This window comes from Stigmatopora nigra, chromosome 11 (assembly GCF_051989575.1).
Source record: "Stigmatopora nigra isolate UIUO_SnigA chromosome 11, RoL_Snig_1.1, whole genome shotgun sequence".
Classification (NCBI taxonomy): Eukaryota; Metazoa; Chordata; class Actinopteri; order Syngnathiformes; family Syngnathidae; genus Stigmatopora; species Stigmatopora nigra.
The window spans coordinates 5,484,330-5,501,042 of record NC_135518.1 but is presented as its reverse complement, the minus strand read 5'-3'; the positions used below and the strand labels follow the sequence as shown (position 1 = coordinate 5,501,042).

Here is a 16,713-nt window from a genome sequence, read left to right as displayed (position 1 = left end):
ACATAGCTAAATCCTCTCGTTCAAAGGAATTGGATGAGTAGCACCATCAATCTGTTAAAATTGAATTAGAGTTCAGATTAATTTTAAAGGCAGAATGTGTTCTGTATTCTAACACATATACCTGGTCATATCTTGCTTTCTTGTTGTCTTTTAGGTAACGGGAAATGCTCTCCAGTTAGGGAGAAGTCAAGAATACCAACACCAAATGGACAAACTGAGCCTTATCATTCTCCTTCTGGTGAGTCCTCAACTCCACAAAATATACACCACGTTGTGTACTTTTCAAGATAATGAGACGACAAAAGAAAATACAATGTCAGTTCATAATTGAGCTAAGTCCACTAAATAATAGGTTTAAAAAAAAAAGATATGCTGAAAAAAACGTCTCTTCGAGTAACATACTGTATGATGTCAGACATGCAGTCATAGCTTTTACTCTTATTTGGACACCCAGGTTGATAAAATGCTTGAAATGTGAAATACATTTATCGCAGAACATTTTTCAAGTAATCCTCAATTGACCACTTGAAGCATTCAAGACAGTCACACTGAGATTCGGCAGATGTAAAGATACAGGGTCGCTTTCTTGTTGCCAGGTTACAGCCGTGAAGACGAGGCTTGTGCATGATGTTCCGTTCTAAAGTGGAAATAGAAATTGAAAGCTTTCAGAAGCTTTGTGCAAATGATTTCTGTTGCTAATTCCTGTCTTTTGACGTTAATTTCTTTGATTGAAGTTTAGAGGGTTAAACAAAATGAGGAAGGGGTAGCCTCAAGGGACAGCTTAAGGATGCAGTCAGATTGGAAAACTGTAGTTTAACAGCCAAGTATGGTCACAGCTTTGTTTTTGCTGTTGAAAATCTCAAAACCAGATCATCTGGAATAGTAAGTTTTATGCCCTGCCATTTTCACACACAATCTAAAAAGACCATCTAAAACACTGATGACGCCACACAGGTTTGAGGCTTGAACCTTGTATGTTCTATATAAACTTTAAAATTACATTGAAAAATACAACAAAAAATTGATGTCATATGTTAAAAAAGAAATAAGACTAAAACACATGTGTTCATTCATTCATTTTCCATATTGCTTATCCTACCGCTGCACTTATTGCCCCCTGAATTGCTTGCCAGCAGAGCACCCTTTCATGTTGACACTCATACCTAGGGACAATTTAGAGTGGTCAAACCCCCTACCATGTATGTTTTAGGGATGGGGGAAGAAACCAGAGTACATGGATAAAACCCGTGGGGAGAACATCCAAACTCCACACAGGATGGCCAGAGCCCAAGATTGAACCCTTGGTGTTAGATATCTGAAGACATTTTTTAATTCATCGTTGGCTAGGTGAACACACTAACTTGGCCCTAGCTATGAGTGTGAGGGGAATGGTTGTTGGTCTCATAGTTTTTGTCCTGGCTGATTACCAATTCAGGGTATACCACGTCTACTGCCCAAAATTGACTGGAATAGGCTCCAGCACACCCACAACCCTTGTGGGGATAAGTGGTATGAAAAATGAATGAATAAACAACATAATCTTTATGTTCATATGTATTTCTCCAATGCTTTATGTAAATTTGTTAAATGCAAATTCAGGAATGAAAGAGGTATGGCAGTAGTCAGCGAGGATAGGCTTTAGCACCCCTGCAATCCTTATAAACGCCATGGAAAATGAAGGAATGAACAAATGGAAGATTTCTATCATGGGTTAAGATAACTGTATATTCAAGCAGTGGAAATACAAAGATTTTCTCCATGGGTTTTTTTGGAAATTGTTTTGTGCAATCATAGCAAAACTGAGCGGGTCTTTCCTCTATTACAACAAGCTTAAAATAGATGCAATTATCCTGAATGTTTTATTTACAAAGGAGAAAGAACAGCTCGTTCACTTATTGTCTTCCCTTGACATCCTACAAGAAGTTCCAATCCAATGGGAGGTGTGAAAGAATGTCCGTTTACTCATTCACCAATGGCCCTCTAACATTAGCTTTCACAGCCAGGAAATGATAAGCCACAAATAACCAATTACCATTTTTTACTGAACTGAATTGATAAACATTTTTGTTCCATTACCTATGTCCAAGAGTTTTTTTGAAGGCCTATGAGCTATTCTATGTACCATCCAATATTTTGGTCTATAGTGGAAATGTGTGCAACTAGACGTAACTACAGTGTGTGCAAAACTACTATCTCCACCTCAACAGACACACAATTTTGTCTTAATCTTATCATTGCGCTGGTGTCCATTGCTGGGAAGGTGCCTCCGACACTCCCTTCTCTTCTCCAAAGACAACTAGGAACCAGATGGGCCTGTTTATCTTTCGCGCCTCTGAATTTGGCACCGTTTCAGTTCATCCAAAAGCTTCCTACACATTAATTCTGTCTCCATTTAAGTCTATTCTAAAGTAAGGAATTCTATATTTTGCCAAATTCAGTTCAAACATCATTTCTGATTTAAGAAAGAAGTCACATAAACTCTACACTTGTGTTTTTGTGTTGAAGAACTGCATGATAAACAGATAAAGCAAGAAGATACAAGTGAGGAAACTGACAACAGAAGCTTGGTGTGTGAGCTTCAAACAGGAGAAGAAGGCACGGCTGTGGAGGAATCTATGGCTGGAAGCCCAAGTCATGCACAAGATGAAATATCTGGACAAACCATGGCACTGGATTCAGCCACTCGACAACCAAGCGGTATTGTATTTTTTGCAAAACCAGCCAGTTGATTCTATTTTAAATCGCATGTATTTTTTTCTCCTTCAGATAGGGCGTAGACCTTTTTCGTGTTTTTTTTTTTAGTTCCAAAACAATAACGCAGACTTGAAATTATTATCAGGAAAAAAAAATATCCCTGGAATCCCCCGAAACCTGTTCCAGCTGACGCCATGATAGCCATGGTTGTCACAGCATATGATCACGTCTTCTTTTCAACTTACTGATGATCATGTTTTTCTCCTATTAGAATGTAGTTATGGAATGTACAACAACAAATACTTCCCGTTGCTCAGTGCCTCATCTAATTACTAAAACAATTCCTTTTGTTTTTTTTTCAAGTAAAACTTAAGCCATGTCTGCCAAAGCATCAAATGTATTTGCAGCATCTGATGAGCATAATAATACCTAATGCATCGTCATTGTAGTTTGTAAGGAATTAGAACTGCTCTAAAGTTTAATTAAAGGTTGTAATAATATGATTGATTTATGTACCATATTTTTCAGACTATTAGTCACACAATGGAAAAATCCAAGTTGTATTTTTTATTTATTTAATTTTATTAGACTAAGAAAAATATCATACATTGGGCTCATGTATTTATTCATTCATTTATAGTCCAAATAAGTAGTAGTGGTGGTAGTTAGTATGTCTGTCTTAATTACCTTTATACTCAGTTGACTGTCAATTCAAAGCAACATTACAGTCTAGTTGTAGCCAATTTGATTTAATGATCAAAGAAAGACTTTATTCAATTTTGAAAATGTGATTACTTACTCAAACTTTTTTAATACTGTATATTGCCAATGCATGCAGTGAGATAAATCCCTGTTTATGCCTTCCATAGGTGACCGTCCATTTCAGTGCAACCAGTGTGGTGTCTCGTTCACTCAGAAGGGAAATCTGCTGCGGCACATCAAGTTGCACACCGGGGAAAAACCCTTCAAATGCCCGTTCTGCAACTACGCCTGTCGCCGCCGCGACGCTCTTACGGGTCATTTGCGCACACATGCTGGTAAGCCTTTTCCCTTTAGCACCAAAATGGTGTTCTTTTATGAGCTGCTTCATATGCTGTCATATGGCAACTGTAATGAAAAAGGCAAAACAAACTCCTATTGCTAAAAGGATTTGTCTCAAAGACCGCAAAATATCCTGTTCTCGAACTTGATTGACAAACATGATGGAAAGATATGGTTAGGATGGGACTGTTTGATGCCCCGGCTCTGTGGTCCCGGGTTCAAATGCAGGTCACCTTCACTTGTGTGGAGTTTGCATGACCTGCGTGGGTTGCCTCTGGGTACACCGGTTTGCTCCCACATTACAAAAATATGCATGGTAGGCTAAATTGCCCCTAGGTATGGGTGTGAGTGTGCATGGTTGTCCGTCTCCTTGTGCTCTGAGATTGGCTGGCCACTGATCCACGGTGTCCCCCCTGCCTCTGGCCCGGACACAGCTGGGACTGGCTCCAGCACCCCACCCCACCCAACCCTAATGAGGATAAAGCTGTTCATAAAATGAGATGAGATGAGTGATAGCTATTCTTGTGAATGTCTACACCTTTAGTGGGCAAACCACACAAGTGCAACTGCTGTGGGCGGAGCTACAAACAACGCAGTTCCCTTGAGGAGCACAAAGAACGCTGCCATAGTTACCTACAGAGCATTGGTCTTGATCCGACACCCAAAACGGCTCCTTTTGCAGGTATTTTGTATTTTCTCTAGGAATGAACATACATAATGTTTGGTTAATTACACAAAGTCCACTGTAACATTTACCTTTGTTTTGATAATACTTCTGCAGGTGAGCTTCCTAAAGAGCCTAGGCCTATGACTACATTTGAGCGGCCGCTCGTCATTGAAAGACTGCACAGTAATGTTGGGAAAAGGAAGAGCACCACACCCCAGAAATTTGTGGGTGAGTATTCATCAACACTGCTAAGCAACATTGTTATCACTAGTATTGAGAAGAGATTGGTAATGCATTTCTTGTAGGAGAGATGGATGGATACAGGTATGGGCAGAAAACAAATAGAAAAAAAGATTGAGGGAGTCTAATAGCAACAATAATAGAGTTATTCATATATTCAATTTTCCACATTGAATTTCATACAAGGAAACAAGAACAACAAGCCACGAGGTAGATAAGGTCACATTCCAAATATTTATTGCACCCTTTTTTATACCATTATTTTTTTATATTTTATTTTAATAAACTATTTTACTTTATTTTCTCGTGTAATAGTTATAGTATGCTAATTGAGGAAGTTGTAGCAGTTTGAGGGGGATGTGGCAAGGACAAGCTTTTTGCTTTTGCGGTTTACCTTTTGCAAGCTTATTAAGAGTCAACAGCTCGCAACATCCCTGCTTTTTATTGGTTGGTTATATTCAAACATGGATGGGGCTTTCCTATTCTCACACTTTTGCACGTTCAACATTGCTGCATTATATTTTTAGGAAAGAGTTTGTGACCCACTTCAAAATCCACAAATGTTGTCAACGATTAAACCATTGGCTCTGCTTGCTGGTCAACAAAATAATACAGAATGCTTTAGGGGTTTTTTGGTTTTAGTTTTTGACATTATAAAGTAGCATGACAAAGTTCTCAGGGTGCTCAGACTGTTACATGCCAAGGTAATTATTTTTAATGAACAGCAGTTTCTTATTTGGCGTGTAGTATGTGTATTTGTTTAGACTTTTAATGTGTTGAAAGTGAAAACCTGACTTACATATAACATTCTTCAGAAGTCAAACTTTAGTATGTAGCCAACATTTGAACCCTCTTGAGAAAAAGTTAGCCACAGAGTTAGAAATGATTTTAGCATCAATACAATGCAACCCAGGGGAAAACGTGATGAAGAAGGAACCATGTACCGCAGGGGTCTGCAAACCGCTCCTTGAGGGCCGCTGTGGGTGCAGGTTTTTACTCCAACTGAAACAGTTTAACTAATAAGGTTTCTGCTGAAACAAGAAGCACCTAAATGCAATCCACTGATGTCACTTCTAAGAGACCAGATTGGTGGAAAGGTTTCCTCTAATAGGTTTGGACGAAAACCCACACCCACTGAGCCACTTTCTGGAATAATTTGCAGACTCCTCGAAGTACAGTATCAATTTGTAATTCTATTTCAAGACCAGATACACAAAGTCCTTGTCTCGGACCCATCAGTCATGATACTTTTCTGTTTTAAACAGGTGAAAAGTTGGGGCGTTACAGCTACCCGGATATAGGATATGAGATGGGCCTCAAGTTTGAGAAACAGGCTGAAATGTTATCAGCTCAAATGATGGACCAGGCTATGAACAATGCCATCACATACTTGGGATCAGACACAATGAGGCCCATTCTACAGCACACTGGGCTCCCCCTCTCTATAACAGATGTTATGCCCATGGTCAACCCACTCTACCATCATGTTCTACCTCTTGACCAGAGAGTGGAGCGTACAGGAAATTCTGACTCGCTCACACCTCAGCCCCGATTACCCTCTGATTTTCCAAGCCACGCCGTCTCCAACGGTCCCGCTTCTTTGACTCGGCACGGTAGGCCAACCCAGTCGGTTCATGAAGATACGCCGAGCAACAGTGGCGGAGAGTCGCCCGAGTCGGCTGGCAGCAGCCCTCCGGAACGGCATGCTAACCCTGGTAATAATCTACCATCCAGTCTCAGGTCACGCTCAAGCCCTGCAATTTATTCGAGTGAGCACATGGCTGATGTGTCATCTAGAAATGGGTCTGGAACATTGACCGGTGTACCTCGCGAATCCACAGAGAGGCCCGCAAATCTGGAAGGGCTACGGGTTTTTGGACGAGAAGGCCGCGAGTTGCGAGCCTTCCAGTGTGACCATTGCCAAGTGCTCTTTCTCGACCACGTCATGTATACTATACATATGGGTTGCCATGGATACAGGGATCCACTGAAATGCAACATTTGTGGCCACCGCAGCAAAGACCGTTACGAGTTCTCCTCACATATTGTCCGTGGTGAGCATACATTCCATTAAAATGATTGCTACAAATGTTAAAAGAAATACGGGATTGATTTTCTTTTTTTTTTGTGTGTGTGATGCTGCAAACTGATGTAGCACTAGTATAGACTTTTCAGCAAAAAAAGCAGTGTGAATGTAAACAGCTGAACAACCACATGAAGGCTTTATAGCAGTGCATGTCGCTATAATGTGATCAAATCAGTTGTATTGAAACCTTTTTAAAATGTTGCTAAAACAGACCTCAAGGATGACTTTCACCAAAAATACATACTTTCTCCGGCAGGATACAAAGTGGCTGGCAAGGCTACACTCTACAGGCTGGTTATATATTTTTTCCATCTAATCATATTTTTTGTTTGTTTGTATTACTACCCCCACCCCCTCCCACATATAACATGACCCTAAACCTTTTATTTGTAACATACAAAGTGGAACAACAGTGTGCTGCAAACCTCTGTTTGATCACCTGAATCTACTTGAATATGTTTGTGTCTTTCAATTTTGTCTCTCAGTAGAAATCACTTAGATACTGTATTTATTTTTTATGTTTTATTTGTTATTTTGACGGGTCAACAACATAAATTACAGCTCAATTTAAGACATGAAGCATTCACTTACTCAAATATTTACCTCTGCTGCAGTAGCTGTTCCTGTTGCTAGGCAGCTTTTAACAATTAGCCCGACAATGACAATGTCGGCATTTGTTCATTCACACCTCCCAGTCTTCCATTGTCTTTGTCAGGTAGTAATTTAAGGTGCACCAATACTACGTACATGAATATGATTTTGGTAATGAAAGAGTGAAAGATTATTCATTGAAAGAAATGTATATGCTGTGCTGGGAAGTGTTGGTCTGCTTTTTTCCACCAAATTTAAACACCAAATCAAATTTTTAATGATAATTCTGCCCTTTGAATAGTGTATTTCCCATTAGACCAGGGTTCTCCAAACTATTCCACAAAGGGCTGCAATGACTGCAGGATTTCATTCCAACAAAGCAAGTAGCAAGGTGTCATCAATCTGATTATTGTTAGGTGCTGCTTGTTTTTGCAGAAACCTGATTGTTTAAACTGCTTGTACCTCATCAGTTCGAACAAAAACCAGCGGCTCCAGATGACTAGTTTGGAGACCACTGTCTTAGACCGTAAAATCATCACTTTGAAAAGAATTTTGTATTCATGTTGCTTATCAATGGCTCAAAAGCAAAATTTTTCAAGGCACTGAAAATTAATATTTTCATCAGGGAGGTGTATTATTTATTTTCTTATTTCTGTTTTGGGAAAGACAATCAAAACTTAGCGGAAGAAATATAAAGTCTAGTTTTAATTATAAAAAGTTTTTTATGTTGATTTATTTACAAACAATATTTTTAATGAGAAAATTTATTGTTGAAGTGTCATGGGGATTATTTTACTGCCTTATATACTATTTTTTCAATATTCTTTGAAGAATAAAAATATTTTGTAAAGATAAAAATAAATTTGGTACATAACTATTAAACTTCAATCATTACTGGTCACAATGATAGCAAATAAATTACATAACAATGACAGAAAATAGTACAGGATGTACTAAATGTTCCAGTGTAACAAATAAAATTCCATTTGATTCAAATTCTGCACTTAAATTGTGGACTTACACTTCAAACTATACAACCCAATTTGAAAGGATTCCTTAAAGAGACCATTGGCCTCTTTAATTTAAGCTCTTCTGCATCCTTTTCAATTACATAAAAGCAGTATGAAAAACCAATATATTCATATTTGTTGAATGTAATGGCTGGCATTGGGCAATCATTCTCGGTTAGTTTAAGTAAAGTTCATGTTTTTAGTTATGCTTTTATTGAGTGGGCTGGATTTAAACACTGTAAATAGAATTTGTATAGCATTTTAAACAGAAAGTTATCTCCCAACTCTGTATGGGAGGGAGTACTTTCTATACATATAATGCCTTAAATCATGGGTGGGCAAACTGTTCCACAAAGGGCCGCACTGAGTGCAGGTTTTCAATCCAACCCATATAGAAGACCCCTTTTCACCAATCTGGTGTCCGACAAGTGCAATCAGTTCCTTTTTGCTTTTTGCAGAAATCTAATTAGTTAAAGTGTCTGTGGTGGGTCGGTTGGAACAAAAATCTGCACCCACAGCAGCCCCGAGGACCGGTTTGCCCACCTCTGCCTTAAATGGTGTCTCATACATTTTAAATTAAAACAAAAAATCAACAAAAAGTGTATTTTGAGGAATTCTTTGTTCTAGGTGGGCTATTCTTGATCTATTGAGACTTAAGTTTTGAGTGTTTTGACTTCATTAATTAGCTTGCAAAACCTATAACTAACACCTCTATATGCTCCAAAAATGACTGGTCATTGAGTACAAAATGCAGATGCAAGTTACAGCTAAACAGCTTTTCACTGTGAATGAAGGAATATTAACCTCTAGGAGGCAGTCTGTGAGAAAAAAAAAGTGAAGAATGTGTTTTGTATTGCTGACCTTGCACTTTAGTCATGCACAAACTAATGTTTTATTCACGATGTTGAGTAAAAAATTGCTGAAATCAAAAGTAGTAAATTTTTTAAGGCTGATCTTGAAATGATTTGCTAACCGTTTACAAAACCGTTTCTTTGAGAAAGCAACTTTTGTATCATTGGAAGCAGACCATAATCCTCAGAGATCAAATCAGAAAAGTTACTAACCATAATTTATCTTCGAATTTGATATCTTAGTCAACTGGCAGCTTTTTTTTTCACTTCCTCGACCTCATCTTATTGCATGGTGCTAAGCAACCATAAATCTTTTGAAGGCATATTTGTTTGCATCTTGTACCTGTGAAATATAATATGCTTTTCTGTTATCACATCGGTACAAATAAATCATGCTTCGAAAAACAAAAGAATGATAAAGGCAGAATCTTTTGTCAGCGTACTGTACATTACATAAACTGTTATGGCTTGTTTTGTTTTTTCATTTTGTTTTAGAATGTATTTTACAAATTGACAATAAAATGGCCCACAGGAAATCTGGCATTTACATAAATTGTATCTTTTTGTGTTCCAATTAATTGGATTCATTGATCAAACAAAGGGTGAACTGGGAGCAAATGCTTAGAGCATATGCCTCACAGGTCTGAGATCGAGGGTTCAGTCCCAGGTTCGAACCTTCCTGTGTGGAGTATTCATGTTCTTGCGTGGGTTTGCCCTGCAATTGCCTGGCAACCAATTTAGGGTGTCCCCCGCCTGCTGCCATAGTAGGCTGGGATAGGCTCCGGCACCCCACGCATCTCTTGTGAGGATAAGTGGTATGACAACCAACTAAGGGCGGTAGGTTGTGGATACTTTGATTGCCAGCCAATTGCAGGCCAAGGGGACGAACAACCAGTTAGATAATTTTCTTTGTTGTATACTTGATTGTCATTGTGTTAAAGTATCAAAACTGGAAAGCCACATTCATATTTTAAAATAATCCAACATATCAAAAATAGGGATGCTATTCATAGCTATAAAGAGAAATTGCTTTAGCAGAGTAACCAATGGAAATATTTATTAGGAGCTCAGGTTTGTAAGAGACAAAAAAAACATATTTTTAGTTAAAAGTTCAGGAAATTTATAGTAAATGAATATTTATAATTATTGAATTATTTACAAATGAGTTTTCAGTTGCAGTACAATTAAGACATATCAGTTGGAACTGGAAGTATAAGCCGACTCATGGTGTAGGGGTTCATTCGCCTGATTTCGGCGCAGGCATGCTTGGGCTTGATTCCGGCTGGTGTCAGTATCATTGTGAGTGCTATCTTTTTTTTTTATGAAGATGCATGCTACAGAGGAAAAATGAATGAAATTACAGTTTGACAATTGTATTTCCATTGGTTGAAATGCCCCATCAAATATGAACTTAAATAGCTTTGAACAAAGGCATTTTCAAATGTGGGAAAACAATCTGCTGTTAATGTGTGTATGTAACTGTGCCTTAAAACTTGTTACAGTTGAGAGAACACATTACCTTCGCATATTGACCTTGTGTGAAGAACTGCACACACACTTCTGCACTTAAGATAAATATTATTTCTGAGTCTTTCACATTGTACATACTCTCTATCCTTCGTGGCAAAAGCCTTTTCTTTATGACTCTTTGATTGGAATAGGAGCATTCATGGAGTCAGCAAGGTATGTATACGCAAGCACACGACATACCACACAATACAAAGCAAATGGAATACAGTCTAAACTGGAAATTACATTTTAAAGCGAAGGTTGAATTGCCATGAGCCTTGAGGTATCAAAAAAAAAGTATGGACACAATCCAAATGTTTTTGTTGTTGTTTTCTTCTCTCCTGTTTATTATATCTGACCTTTGTTGAATCTATTTATTTTATTTTACATTCACATGATGAACTAACTCTGTGCATTGCTGGCTAACATCCAACAAAATCACAGTATACTGTGTCAATCAGTAAACTAAACACCTGTAAATAAAGCACATGATGGTTTACAAGTGGTGTGACTTGTTTTGATGGTTTTAAATTGCAGAGCAAGGAACAGTTCCTGGTGTCTTTTTTCTGACAAGTGAGAATCCTTAGCAATGTTGTGCAATAATGAAGTGACAAGGCCTATTCCTGTTTTTCCTGCCAGATCATGGTGGATGCTTGCCCTACCCTTAAAACGTCAACTCACTCCAAATACATGGAATCCAAACGTTTGAGAATATAGTACTCTGTATGAATGTGTATTTATCAAATGTGTAATTGAATTCATAATTAAATGATGAAATTTATAAATTTATAAAAGAATGTGATGATGTGTTAAGGCTTTGAATAGTGAGTAACTAGTTTTGGTAATTAAAAGAAAAAAAAAACCTTTATCTCATAATATCGGATGTGGAAAGCTCATTTTGGGTTTATAAACCATTGCATATTTATTCGTAAGAGGCCGGGTTGTTAGTGTGTTGGTCTCACATTTCTGGGGTCGAGGGTTCGATCCTACTTCGTACTTCACTGTGTGGACTTTAACATTACTTTCTGTGGGTATTCTCTGGGTACTCTGGTTTCCTCCCACATTCCAAAAACATGCAGGATAGGCTGACAACATCTCTTCTTTTCTATGCTCACAACAGGATAGTGAGTAATTTTGGTTTAAATCTCTTTGCAAACTCTTTGCTTCTGGGTTATGGCGGCTAGATTTGTGGTCAGAGTTCTCACATGTGCGAGGTTGCAATGGATGCGTAGGGGGTAGGACTGTAGGGGAACTTCCACTTTGCTTTTTCAGCGAAGTCGTGATATGCAGTTTTGCAAATGCAGAGCATGACATTTGGCATAAAAACTAAATGCATATTTGATGCACTTACTGATTCAGTTTGGTAATGTCACAGGAGAAACTGTTAGCTGAGGTTTGTCAAGTAGCCATAAAAAGCCAATAGCACCCACACACTCTTAAGGTCCATCTTGGGAAATCCGACACTGACGAGAGCAGAGCAGCAGTATTGGAACTGATGGCTAAGAATAACTTTTAGGCAGAAATATGAAAAGACTGGCTAAAAAAGACAGATTATGAGGTTTTCAGAAACAGCATAGCACACATGGCCATGGTGTCTCTGGCAAACAAATGCTGCTTATCTGCCAAGCCCAATGTTGTAGTTTTTTGTTCGGGAACAAATATGTAAAAGACAATTAAGAAAATGTCAAACCTTAATACTGAAAATAGTATGTGTACCTTGCTCATAGTAGTATGATACTCTGCTTTTTGTGTCATATAAAGTACGCCCTACACTTCCTAGTGTAATCTACTACCATTACTACAAACATGACTACGAAACAAAATTGAAATTTGAAAAACTATTCATTTTCTGTACCACTTATCCTCACCAGGGTCGCAGAGGGTGCTGGAGCCTAGGAGGCAAGGAGACGGACAACCATTCACGCTCACACTCCTAATGAAGGGTAATTGTATTTCTTTTGCACAAATGGTTTACATTTTAGTTTTGTTACCAGACTAGGACTAAGGGGCATTTTTTGTACTATTATTTCATAGGCACATTTCTTTACTTTTACTGTCATCTAGTGGAAATATAGTGAAATCATACGTGTGTACAAATTAATGTTGTTTTACTTAAATTAAATGGGGAGTTTGGTTCCGTATTATCTCAATCCCCTTTTTAATATATACACTATTAAGCAAATTATAATATATGTTTAAATTAGACAAGATCATCCATGTTAAGATATAGTGCAGTTATTTTGTTCGGGAAGGGTGTACTTTCATCACTCTCCAGCAAATGTCAGCATTGTAAAAGGAAAAACTCGCTCCCATTCAGCTTTTTTTAAAAATTTTTACTCCTATTAGTCTTATGGTGAAAAATCAGTCTAAGTGTCCCTTGGTAATTTTTTTGTAAAATACTTAAATGATAAAATCTTAGGGAAGTGCCTGAAAATTTCCTATCCTTATGTGTTACTCTACATAAAACTGTATATTATGTATATTAAAACAAAATATAATTCATGAGAGAAATCATGGTCTGAATATGCCTTCCATAAACTGAATTTGAGCACTTTTTTAAAAGAGCAAAATATTTTGTAAGAGCCAAAGTTAAAATATATTTCAAAGCGTAAAAGTCAAAAAAATGTCCCAAGATTTAAATTTATTTAAAATTAATTGTAGCCGAATTTTGTGACAGTTATTGCCCTTTCTAACAAACTAACATTTGGGATCTTGGATTTGAAAAAAAAAAAAAAAATTACCAAGGAAAAAAGACAAATAAAAAGAGACAAATTACACCTTTGGACTGTTGGGTTTTTTCCAGAAATGCCCTTGCTGTATTCTTCACTCTGTCAGCTAACTCTGTAGTGAGATGCAACTCTGTGGCAGTGGATGTTTTCCCTAATGGGAAACAATTACACACTTGGTGGCTTCTCCAGTGACTTCTGATGAGACTCATTCAGTGAGGAAATGGCCACGTAATCATGTGTGTGTAATGGGCTAACACTGCTCATTGCTCACTGAGCCAGACTGCAGACGGAGCCATCTCAGTTTCAGTCCACTCTGTGAGTTTGATGAGAAATTATTCACAAAATGTGGACCTACCTGATAACTACCTGTGTCAATCACCTGATCTCATTAAAAAGGTAATGATCTTGGTATGCTCAGTCAATAGTTTCAAATTAAATATGTCAGTGTGTTGAAATGGGCTGGCCCGCTGGCCGAGTGGGTAGCGTGTTGGCCCCACACCTCTGGGATTGAGGGTTTGAGTCTGGGTTCGTACCTTCCTATGGGGAGTTTGCACATTCTCCCTGTGCCTGAATGGATACGCAGTTTTCCTCCTACATCCCAAAAGTAATGAGTTTGAATGTGAATGGTTGTCTGTCTTCTTATGTCCTGCAATTTTCCACCAATTCAGGATGTCCCCGCCTTGTGCCCATAGTTATCTAGGATTGGCTACAGCATCCATAATGACCCATGTGAGGATAAGTGGTATGGAAAATGTATGTATGTTAAAATGGTTGTTTGCCAATTGAATATTTAAGGAAATTAATATCGCTGTTTGGCATTTGGTGCCTTCAACGTCAATAAAAACATTCTTTTGATTTAAGTTTAGTACATGGTTTCGGCCACATTAACCACTCATAAAGCCACTTATTAAATGCTTGGGCCGAAATCGACAAACTTTAATTGGGAGCTGTAGGTTTTTTCCTAAATTCTATCTGGATAGCTTTGACTTAGGTTGACCTTGGGACCAGTCGGGTTAAAACAACAGAAAACAGCAGAACAAGATAAGCAATATTGGAAAATTGATGGCTGGTTCTGGCCTTTTTTGTTTCTACTCTAAATTAAACCGAGTGATTTCTGAGATCTACCCTCTCAATCTACACAAATTTTTGAAAGATGCTCCAACTTGCAGCCCTCGAGCATGTAAACTTGTTGTTTTTAATCATTTAAACTTATTTTATTTTATTTTACCGGTAGCCTGTTATTGGTGTAGATCTGGAGATTGATTTTGTTGTCAAAGATATGCTGTTTTAAAATATTAATCTCATCCTGCTAACAGAAAAAAAAACAATTCTTATATATACCTACATGAATCCAATGCCTTCTTAAATCAATAGATAACACAAAAGAAATAAATATTCTCCAATTGAATTAAGATTGCACAAAGGTTTTTAAATATGCAACTCACCTGTTTCTTGGACCTCTGATAATGGAGAAAATAAAAATAATATTTAATCATGAACCAATTACAAAGGCATTCATTGTGTGGCATATGACAGCAGGCCCAACATGAGTATACAGTTCATAAACACTGATACAATTGGCACAGGTAAAAAGTAGCTTAGAAAAGACGCACACGTGCTTTATAGTCGTTTTTGTACCTGTTCAATCTTTTGCTGTCTGGGATTCAGATAAAACCGGTCTCACTTCATGTATCTATTAAAGCTGGCTTCTCCAATAGTACACAGCAGGTAGCCAATGCGTGGGCAATCTGAGATACTCACTTTTAAAATAGTACTGCATGTAGAAAGCTATTTCACTGACTTTTGGAAATGTTCAGCTACTGTTTAAATTTTCCTTCACTAATAGACATCAGAAATGTCATTTCACTTTATTAAACAAGGTTCCTATAGCTGAGATGCACATTTTAATTGTGTTATTGTTTTTTCAGGAATGTGCCTGACTTTGATTGGGATTGAGTCCAATCCATTTAACTAGCATTTTCATTCACCCTCTCCCAATCAAAATGGATTAGACATCAATCACCATCAATGGCATTGAAACATGATCATTTAATTCCATCCAATACAGTTCATTGTATTTGCCATCTATCCCCTTCAATGGGAGCGGATGGGTTAATACCTGCAGGATGTGGCTTATAGTCACCTTAAAAGTTTTTCTTTCCAATGTTGGGAAAAAGATTGCTTTACATTTGTTCACCACAGTTGCCACTGACAGAGCAAAACAATGTGCAAGGTGTGAAAAAATGGCTTCATAACCCTCACACTGTGCGTCTGGCATCATTATGAGGCACAATAGCCTCCAGAGGGTTCCAACTTTTATTGGCGTGTCTCTTGTAGCAGCAAAGGCGCATCCATTAAACAAATCAGGAGGTTATGTATTAGATTAGCCATACAGAAGACACCAGAGATGTCTAGAAGAACACTGTCTCATTGCCTCTCATAATGCTAGTAATAAATTACCTTATTGACAGAATTAGGGTGATATTGTCAGATGGTGTCTCTTCAAGCGTAATGTAAAATGAAAATATCGCATCCCCAAATTACATTATATGGGTACTATTAAGAGTTATAAACGGCAATCATCTGGGAAGAATTTAGCGTGAAGGTGTCACTTTATATTTTTACACAATGCTCACCAAATTTGCAGTGTCTGTGATATTGAAAGCTGATATTTATTCATAGCTTATGTGACTACAAAGACAATGTCATAGAGGCAGAATTCATGGCTGGGGGCAGCTTGGCTCGCTCACCCCCCATTGAGTTAGTCTGCTGGTCCTTTGACCCTGGAGGTCGGACATGGACTACCACCCACTGCTATGAGGTCAGGACTGTAGTGGAGATTCAAAAAGTGCTCTCAAAGATCAGTGAACTATTCATAATGCAGAAGAAAGATGTACAGAGCCTTTTCACTATATTTAAAAAGAAAACAGCGTGTGTTCTTTTTAGTTTAAAAGTCTAGCTAGAATTTTCTGAAAAGTTAGAGAGCCCACAGTTGTGTGTGTGTGTGTGTGTGTGTGTGTGTGTGTGTGTGTGTGTGTGTGTGTGCGTGTGTGTGTGTGTGTGTGTGTGTGTGTGTGTGTGTGTGTGTGTGTGTGTGTGTGTGTGTGTGTGTGTGTGTGTGTGTGTGTGCATATTCAATTGGATGACTTCTCATTTGGAGCCCAATAAAGGCTGGGAAACTCTCAGGGGAGGAACAACCTGCTTATAGCAAAGGAAGGATGTTTACGGATTGGACTCGATTATCACTCGGGCAAATACTTTGATGTATTGGATACAAAAAAGGAAGGTAAACTGC

At 38.0% G+C, this 16,713-nt stretch overlaps 1 protein-coding gene and 1 long non-coding RNA gene across 7 annotated transcripts in view; both read left to right on the top strand.

Annotated features, from left to right (window-relative positions):
- The window catches only part of ikzf2 (IKAROS family zinc finger 2), a 39,966-nt gene extending 32,909 nt beyond the window's left edge, over positions 1-7,057 (top strand). For 2 of the 6 annotated variants that reach the window (XM_077728729.1, XM_077728732.1), the window contains 6 exons: positions 155-238; positions 2,506-2,697; positions 3,564-3,731; positions 4,280-4,417; positions 4,517-4,630; positions 5,908-7,057. In XM_077728729.1, coding sequence (XP_077584855.1) covers positions 155-238; positions 2,506-2,697; positions 3,564-3,731; positions 4,280-4,417; positions 4,517-4,630; positions 5,908-6,716 — 1,505 coding nt within the window. In that variant the 3' untranslated portion in view covers positions 6,717-7,057. Of the gene's footprint in view, positions 1-154; positions 239-2,207; positions 2,409-2,505; positions 2,698-3,563; positions 3,732-4,279; positions 4,421-4,516; positions 4,631-5,907 lie in introns of those variants that run through there. The other 4 variants (XM_077728726.1, XM_077728728.1, XM_077728731.1 and 1 more) reach the window with 3 other exon arrangements.
- Positions 7,058-10,499: 3,442 nt separating this feature from the next.
- Positions 10,500-13,687, top strand: LOC144203837 (uncharacterized). Its single transcript, XR_013327770.1, has 3 exons — positions 10,500-10,863; positions 12,561-12,632; positions 13,493-13,687. It is a non-coding gene; the product is annotated as an uncharacterized LOC144203837 (long non-coding RNA).
- Positions 13,688-16,713: the final 3,026 nt, after the last annotated feature.